This window comes from Oncorhynchus clarkii, chromosome 5, assembly GCF_045791955.1.
Source record: "Oncorhynchus clarkii lewisi isolate Uvic-CL-2024 chromosome 5, UVic_Ocla_1.0, whole genome shotgun sequence".
NCBI lineage: Eukaryota > Metazoa > Chordata > Actinopteri > Salmoniformes > Salmonidae > Oncorhynchus > Oncorhynchus clarkii.
This window is the reverse complement of record NC_092151.1, coordinates 14,773,359-14,782,969: the sequence shown is the minus strand read 5'-3', so window position 1 is coordinate 14,782,969 and position 9,611 is coordinate 14,773,359. Positions and strand designations below refer to the sequence as shown.

Below are 9,611 nucleotides of genomic sequence, written 5' to 3'. Positions count from 1 at the left end.
CCGGTAAAACCCAAGAGTTGCAGTAATGAACATTTACCAACAGATTGCATCACTGTGAAATCTTACACCCATAACAATGGCGTTTGGGGATGAATTGCAGATACAGTTAGGCCTAGGTCCTGAGCAGCAGCATCGAAATGGTTAACATCGAAAATCCTATTACTTCACTACTGTTACATTTTAATCGAGTTAGACGTCTACATCACGTGGTACTTCTAAGCAGTTTAGACCAGGAGAACCCGGTTAAATTGGATACGGAGCTTAATTTTGAGTTTTCAGCATGGACTTTCTAACAGATCAAGATGCGAAAAAGGTCAGCCTAAAATGTAGACCTAAGCGTATATATTTATAATAATTTTGTATTGTATTTAATGTCAATCCTGCGTAGTCATGGCTCTCATAGCGATGGCTATCGTCATTTATATAATTTCAGTAAATCCGTTACTTATCCTGTAGGCTGCACAGATATGAGAAGCATTTAATTTGTAGGCTACATTTTGTGCAACAATGTGACATTTTTGTCCATACAGTGAAAATGCAACTTGCATGCCCGTGATTCAAGTGATTTACAACGTAGCACATGCAGCCTACTCCCTGAATTAATTGTAGACCATCAGCAACCTTTACATAACTTCAGCTGCTGCCAAGACCTCGGCTACAATTCTAATTAAAAAACGAAACTAACGTAAACACATTTTGTGAAAATCCAAGTAACAGCCAAAAAATGTATTTCTATAGAACTCTAGTGTGCATATACTGTGGTGGTGAATACTTTCTGGACCTTTTCAACAGTACCAGGAGGACGGGTACCTGATCCTGGACGGGCTCCTCAGCCCGGCGGAGTGTGATGAGCTCCGGCTGAGGATGGGAGAGATCGTGGACCGGATGGACGTTCCAGAACATTGTCGGATCCAGTTCTCCACTAATCACGACGAGCAGTTGAAAACACAGGTTAACATCCCACTGGGCAAAACTGGTTGATTCAACGTCACTTCCACGTTATTTCAAGAAAAACATTAAATGTGTTGACATTGAATCAACTTGGAAAACTGATTTCGATTTGCAAAAAGTAATCAATGTAAGGGACGTTTTTTCTCATCCAACTTTTAACCTAAATCCAGTGAAAGGGTAAACAAAAAAATGGTGGTGGTGGGGGGTCGTGTTGAATTCACATTAGTTGACAACTCAACCAAATGTAAATCAAAACGAGATGTTGAGCCGACATCTGTGCCTGGTGGGATTGCACAGGAATTGATTATGTCTGCTGAAGCCTACATTGAGTGAACTGGTTTGCTTTCTGCACCATTTGACCCAACCATGTGTCTTCTCCATTCCTACCTATTAAAATGATAAAGATGCAGGTAAGGTTCTTTATTCCCTCCTATGCATTTCCTCCCTCTAGAATTATCTTTATAATAATTCCTTTGCCAATGCTCATGTGTGACCCTGGCTGTCACCTGTGTAACATTATCGCACTCCACACTGCCCTTCCCCACCTGGACAAAATGAGCACCTATGTGAGAATGCTGTTCATTGACTTCAGCGTTCAACAACACATTTGCCACGCGGATCCTCAACACGGGGCCCCCTCAGGGGTGTGTGCTTAGTCCCCTCCTGTAATCCATGTTCACCCACGACTGCATGGCCAAGCACGACTCCAACATCATTAAGTTTGCTGACGACACAACAGTGGTTGGCCTGATCACCGACAACGATGAGACAGCCTATAGGAAAGAGGCCAGAGACCTGGCAGTGTGGTACCAGGACAACAACCTTTCCCTCAACGTGAGCAAGACAAAGGAGCTGATCGTGGACTACAGGAAAAGGAGGGCTGAATACGCCCCCATTCACATCGGCGGTGCTGTAGTGGAGTGGGTTGAGAGTTTCAAGTTCCTTGGTGTCCACATCACCAAGAAACTATCATGGTCCAAACACACCAAGACAGTCGTGAAGAGGGCACGACAACACATTTTCCCCCTCAGAAGGCTGAAAAGATTTGGCATGGGTCCCCAGATCCTCAAAAGGTTCTAGAGCTGCCCCATCGAGCATCCTGATTGGTTGCATGACCGCCTGGTATAGCAACTGCTCGGCAGCAGACCGTAAGGCGCTGCAGAGGGTAGTGCGTACGGCCCAGTACATCATTGGGGCGAAGCTTCCTGCCATCCAGGACCTATATACTAGGGGGTGTCAGAGGAAGGGCCAAAAAACTGTCAGTGACTCCAGTCACCCTAGTCACAGACTGTCTTCTCTGCTACCGCACGACAAGCGGTACCGGAGTGCCAAGTCTAGGTCCAGAAGGCTCCTTAACAGTTTCTACCCCCAAGCCATAAGACTGCTGAACAATTAATCAAAAGGCCACCTGGACTATTTACATTGACACCCTCCCCCTTTGTTTTTACACTGCTGCTATTTGCTGTTTTACCCCTACCTACATGTACAAATGACCTCGACTAACCTATACCCCCGCACATTGACTCGGTACCCCCTGTATATAGCCTCGTTATTTTGTTACTTTTTATTTTATTGTTTACTTTAGTTTATTTAGTAAATATTATTTAGTAAATCTTGAACTGCATCGTTGGTTAAAGGCTTGTAAGTAAGCATTTCATGGTAAGGTCTACTACACCTGTTGTATTCTGCACAAAAAAAATGTGATTTGATCTTATAGCTGGAATACCTTATCCTTATCTATCTGCAGGGAAACGCTGACTACTTCATCACCAGTGGAGATAAGATCCGCTTCTTCTTTGAGAAAGGAGTTTTTGATGATAAAGGTGAGGCCTTATTATGAATCAAGGTTAATCTCTCATCTCACTGAAATGTGAAGCAATATAGAATGTGTTGGATTTATTTGACATTGATTGACAGCTAAGTGTCACTTGCTTTATAGGAGATTTCATCGTGCCAAAAGAACGCTCTCTCAACAAAGTTGGACATGGTGAGTTTCAAATCTTTGATTAGATGTGGTGCTTATCTTTCAAAAGTTTTGAAAATCATTTTTTTGCCAAGACTATCAGATAGAGTTAGTATCCAGTAATCTACAGTATTCATGATCCATTTTCATCTTCAATAGCACTCCATGCCTATGAGCCTTTATACAAAACTGCCACTCATTCACCCAAGATTCAGGTGAGAATTCCTTCAGCAGCTAGTCAGTAAAGGACACAACAGAAACTGTTACAGTTAGACTAACACTGAATAATACAGACTTAACTCTTATCTGTATTTTTTTTAAACTGCACTGTCGGTTAGGGGCTCATAAGTAAGCATTTCACTGTAATACCTGTTGTATTCGGCGCATGTGACTTATAAAATTTGATTTGATTGCTCTGTTTGTCTCCCAGGGTATAGCCAAGAAGCTTGGTCTGAAGAGTCCTGTGATTTTGCAAAGCATGTACATTTTCAAGGTAGAGTGCACACCAGCTTTTTACCTTTCACTAGTCTGACTGCTTCTTTAGAAAGTGTGGTAACTGGTCCTGACATTACTCGGTTGTGTTTTTCAGCAACCAGGGATCGGTGGAGAAGGTAAGAAAATGACTGAAACAACTGTTTACGAATACTGTAGAGTTTCTGTGTCTGTGATTTTGTGTGTGTGTGTGTATTTTGAACCCCATATGGCACTTTACCTGCTTGTTTGTCAGTGACGCCCCACCAAGATGCTACATTCCTCCACACGGAGCCCCTGGGCAGGGTGATGGGCGTGTGGATCGCCCTGGAGGATGCCACCCTGGACAATGGCTGCTTGTGGTTCATCCCCGGCTCACACAACAGTAAGGCACTAATGATGACCTTTGACCCATATTAAAAGTCCATTCATTATTCATTGGTGCCGAGACACGGGACTGGTTATTTATCTCAGCTCCTCCTTTGAGATTTCAAAACAAGTTCAAGTAAATTGAGAACCACTGCCTTCATCAGTCTCAACCAGGTTTTGAATAACAGGGGTGCCCCCCTAAGGAGTCAGCATGTAATTCAAACCATGATCTCCCCCTTCCCTCTAGATGGTATCACCCGACGTATGGTTCGGACCCCTGAAGGCACCTATCCCCTGACAGACTTTGTTGGGAGAGAGGCAACCTATGACGATAAGCTGTTCATACCTGCACCTGTCAAAAAAGGTATGTGGCTCATTTCTACTGCTAACTGTCAACTGGCCTGTAATGGTGGGTCGCATAATATTTACATAAAATAAACCAAAGTGTGCCTCGCTCTTGACATCAGGGACACTGACCTCAAAAGGGTTGGTTAATAACTGCAAAACAGACCTCAGTTTGTAGTGTCTGCACTGTTGTCTTTTCCACTGTGTGAGAGGGAGCAGGGTGGAGTGGGGGTCAAAGGGTACTGAGTGGTACAGACCGAAGCACACAGCCAGTTAACACTTCATTGACTTTTGAGTCTTTAGTAACCGTTAAAGCTGAGTTACAATCAGAAAGTATCAACATGCACAGTTGACTTGAAAACTGGTCTGTCAGGTTCATGACTGTTCCGTAGAGAAACATTGATAGCAGGTTAGTAAGTAACTGTCTATCTATTTTGTCTCTGCTCAGGTGGGGTGGTGCTGATCGAGGGAAAGGTTGTCCATAAAAGTGAGCAGAACGCGTCAGAAAAATCGCGCCATGTCTACACTTTCCACATCATGGAGTCTCAGGAGACAAAATGGAACCCTGAGAACTGGTGAGTGTATGACAATGTTCTCTTCCTATGAAGTCAAACACACATAATCCAGGAAAATAGGTAATAGTCAATGCTCAATTAGGAACTGGGTGGTTCGAACCCTGAATTTCTTATTGGCTGACAGCCGTGGTATATCAGCCCATATACAATGCATTCGGAAAATATTCAGACCCCTTGACTTTTTCCACATTTTTCTACGTTACAGCCTTATTCTAAAATGGATTCAATTGTTTTTTCCCCCTCATCAATTTACACACACTACCACATAATGATACATCAAAAACAGGTTTTTACAAGTGTATTAAAAATAAACTTAAATATTACATTTCCATAAGTATTCAGACCCTTTACTCAGTACTTTGTTGAAGCACCTTTGACAGCGATTACAGCCTTGAGTCTTCTTGGATAAGATGCTACAAGCTTGGTACACCAGTATTTGGGGAGTTTCTCCCATTCTTCTCTGCAGATCCTCTCAAGGTCTGTCAGGTTGGATGGGTAGTGTCACTGCACAGCTATTTTCAGGTCTCTCCAGAGATGTTCGATCAGGTTCAAGTCCGAGCTCTGGATGGGCCACTCAAGGACATTCACAGAATTGTCCCGAAGCCACTCTTGCGTTGTCTGGGCTGTGTGCTTTGGGCTGTTGTCCTGTTGGAAGGTGAACTGTCGTCCCAGTCTGAGAACCTGCTCCAGAGCACTCAGGACTTCATCAAGGATCTCTCTGTACTTTGTCCCAGTCATCTTTCCCTTGATCCTGAGTCTCCCAGTCCCTGCCGCTGAAAAACATCCCCACAGCATGATGCTGCCACCACCATGCTTCACCTTAGGGATGGTGCCAGGTTTCTTCCAGACGTGATGCTTGGCATTCAGGCCAAATAGTTCAATCTTGGTTTCATCAGACAAGATCATCTTGTTTCTAATGGTCTGAGAGTCCTTTAGGTGCCTTTTGGCAAACTCCATGCAGGCTGTCATGTGCCTTTTACTGTCGAGTGGCTTACTTCTGACCACTCTACCATAAAAGCCTGATTGGTGGAGTGCTGCAGAGATGTTGTCCTTCTGGAAGGTTCTCCCATCTCCACAGAGGAACTCTGGAGCTCTGTCAGAGTGACCATCGGGTTCTTGGACACCTCCCTGACCAAGGCCATTTCTCCCTATTGCTCAGTTTGACCAGGCGGCCAGCTCTAGGAAGAGTCTTGGTGGTTCCAAACTTCTTCAATTGAAGAATAACGGAGGCCACTTTGTTCTTGGGGACCTTCAATGCTGCAGACATTTTTTGGTCCCCTTCCCCAGATCTGTGCCTCGACACAATCCTGTCTTGGAGCTCTACTGACAATTCCTTCGACCTCATGGCTTGGTTTTTGCTCTGACACGCCCTGTCAACTGTGGGACCTTATATAGACAGGTGTGTGCCTTTCCAAATCATGTCCAATCAATTTAATTTACCACAGGTGGACTCCAATCAAGTTGTAGAAACATCTCAAGGATGATATATTCCATTTTAGAATAAGGCTGTAATGTGGAAAAAGTGAAGGGGTCTGAATACTTTCCAAATGCACTGTATACCACAGGTAGGACAAAGCATTTATTTTTACTGTTCTAATTACATTGGTAACCAGTTTATAATAGCAATAAGGCACCTCGGGGGTTTGTGGTATGTGACCAGGCACTCCGCGTTGCATCGTACATAAGAACAGCCCTTAGCCGGGGTATATTGGCCATAGACCACACCCCCTCGGCCCTTATTGCTTAATTATAAACTGGGTGGTTTGAGCCCTGAATTCTGAATGGCTGAAGGCTACGGCACATCATAACGTATACCACAGGTATGACAAAATATTTAGTTTTACTGCTCTAATTACATTTGTAGCCAGTTTATAATAGCAATAGGGCTCCTCTGTGGATTGTAATATGGCCAATATACCACGGCTAAGGGCTGTGTCCAGGCACTCTGCGTTGCGTGTAAGAACAGCCCTTAGCCGTGGTATACTGGCCATATACCACATCACCTCGGACCTTATTATTTAAATGTACACCTTTTTTATTGGTTAGTGAGTGTTCCAAATGGATCTTCGTCAGGTCTTTCACAGAATAGCACACATATGAGGCATTGGCGTCACGCTGTACACTTCTGATGCATTGAAATAAATACAGTAAGAGATTAGGGGGGATATAAGAAGGTGTTGAGGTAAAGGTGTTCCTCACTCTTTTTTGACAGGTTACAGCCCACAGAGGACCTTCCTTTCCCTGCCCTGTACACCAAGTAATCCTGGTTCACTCTGTCTGCCACTACACTGAATGGATGGACAGAGGAAGACACCTTCACTTGTCCCTAGAGAAGATTAGTGAAAACAATTATCAGAATTGGGCTGCCTGTGTGTGTGCACGTGCTTCAGGGTATTAGTCAGAAGACATGTAGTTAGGCTTTATAAGATTAGTGAACATTTAGTAGTAGCACACTGAAGTGAGCAATGAACCAATGTGTTTGTGTGTAGAACAGTTAATTCAAATCACGTGTTTTAGCAGTTAATCTCATTCAGATTCCCTTAAGTATCCAACATATCTTCTCTCTGATCAGAAACAGGTTTGCCTCATCAAGGTATGTCTTCCTGATAGATCAATGTGAGACATTATGCCCACAAATATACCCTGCTATCTCTGGATGAAAAACAGACAAACATGTAGCATAAAAGGCCTTTAATGATGCAACAATCTGCCATGCAATACAAGTGCTTCCTGTCAAAGGCAAGAACAAGCTCATAAATTATCATTACGGATTATTGGAAAAGGCAACAAACAAAATACTACTTATTTATTACAGATTCATCAAATACTGTCAGTTCCATGCTGAGAAAACAAGTAAACAAACATTATAAAAAGAGAAGGTCTCTCCAGAATGCACAGTAAACTGGAGGAAGGGGAATTGGAGCCTGGCTGTACCAGACTCAATGTGCACTGTATGGTTTGAGTGCCAATTTCGGTCTAGTTTAACTAGGCTATGGGAACGCAGAGGCTCCTATGGACCACAGGAGGTTGGTGGTACCTTATTTGGGGAGGGTGGGCTTCTGGTAATGGCTGGAGCGGATTGGTATCATATACATGGTCTCCATGTGTTTGATGCCATTACATTCACTCCATTCCAGACATTGAGTCATCCTCCCCTCAGAAGCCTCCACTGCTATGGACAGTTGTAGTTTAACGTGACATGTCTGACTCAGAGGCGTTTACACAGGCAGATCAATTCTGATATTTTGCCCAATTATTGGCAAACAAGCTGATCTGATTGGTCAAGACTAATTAGTGGAAAAAGATCAGAAGAATTGGGCTGCCTGTCTAAACACAGCCAGATTGCGAAAGATACATCTACAGATAACTAGTATAGCATCTCAATGTTAGCTGATTTAATTTTAAAAAAAGGTACATGTAGTTACTTTCATTACACCATAAATACATACCTTCCTGCAGCTTATAAACACTATCAGGAAATGAATTTAATCACTTCAAAATTGAACAAAACATGAATTCAATATGTTCATGACATGTGGCCCTGTTATATCATCCCTACAATTTATTTCCAATATACAAATCAGATTTTGGGGGGGGTGAACGTTAAGGAAATTCATGTATATTTTGGAGAGGGTCCTATCAAAACACCCGGATAAAAGACAAAGGATTCATACAAAACTGAAAAGACACTGTAGGGTCATTTCTGTATACAAGTTACAGTAAAGGATTTCATAATGTTTAATGTCATGCTAGTGTATAAACTGCTGCCATATTGAAGAATCAACCAGTCTACTTCAACACAAACCATGCTGTCAGCTAGAGTACCTACAGTACTAGGTAATGTGTGATACAAAATATACTTCTTTAAGGCAAATATGTCCCGCAATCAGTCCGTAATATTGCCACAACAAGAAATGCAAATAAATTGTAGTCAGATGAAATTATAACAACAAAAAAATGCTCTGAAAAACAAATGATCAAATTATGTTCTTCAAAAGGCTGTACAAAAGGTAGCTTTCCTTTAGCAAAAAGAAGCCCATCACAATTTGTTAAAACGTGCCATTAACCAGTGTCTGCCATGACTGCTGATCAGGGCAGGGAAACTTAATTCCGGCTAAAATACATTTTGTCCAATGTACTGAACTCCATCTCCTGTTGTATAATTCAGTAGTTTGGGATTTCAGCGTGTTACAGTGACTCAGGGACATTCATCCTCTGTCCCTCGGGAATCCCCCACCAAGACAGAGCTGGGTCATATTCACTAATAATAATAATAATAATAATAATAATAATAATAATAATAATGTGGGTGCTTCCATTTGTCCTATTTTACACATGTACACGTGTGTTAATACGCATGTGTGAATTGGAAATGTATTATTTTCTTGCATATCCCAACTCTGAGACACCTTTGCAGAGTGGGGTCATGGCCAGGGTCAGCCATTATCAACAGTGGTTAGGCACCAAACAGAAGAAAACAGACTGAAACAAGGCGGGACTACCCCAAACTTGTCCAATGAGGAATGCTCGTTTTCATTTTCCGTAGCCAAACATTTTGCTACGGTGTGCCCTAATGAATACGACCCTGCTCTCAAACAAAATAATTTAACCTCCCTTATCCTCACCAAGCAACTGATATGAAAAAAAAACAGTAGTGTGTATTTTGAACCAACTTGTTGTATTCTAGCTGAACATCACTGATTCTATTGTCATGCTGTTGTCCCACAAAATGAAGAGCAAAATCTAGAGTGTATGTTCCGTCTTCATGTATTTCTCATAATGTATGCAAGCTCATTCCCTAGCTAGCAGTGCTATCAGATTGTACTTCATCCTTCTTTGTGCCAGCCATATTGATTTTCCCACACACGGTCATGTTAGTGGAGAGATTATCAATGCAACATCAATATAACAGATCAGAACTTTTACTCTCACAAAGC

The 9,611-nt window shown here is 42.4% G+C and overlaps 1 protein-coding gene across 1 annotated transcript; it reads left to right on the top strand.

Moving 5' to 3' along the window:
- The first annotated feature begins 75 nt into the window (after positions 1-75).
- Positions 76-9,424, top strand: LOC139408410 (phytanoyl-CoA dioxygenase domain containing 1). Its single transcript, XM_071152259.1, has 11 exons — positions 76-313; positions 793-951; positions 2,699-2,774; positions 2,891-2,938; positions 3,074-3,129; positions 3,345-3,407; positions 3,504-3,525; positions 3,642-3,770; positions 4,002-4,118; positions 4,548-4,674; positions 6,887-9,424. Exons 1-11 carry the CDS (start codon positions 281-283, stop codon positions 6,933-6,935), a joined length of 879 nt encoding a protein of 292 aa, XP_071008360.1. The 5' UTR covers positions 76-280; the 3' UTR covers positions 6,936-9,424.
- Positions 9,425-9,611: the final 187 nt, after the last annotated feature.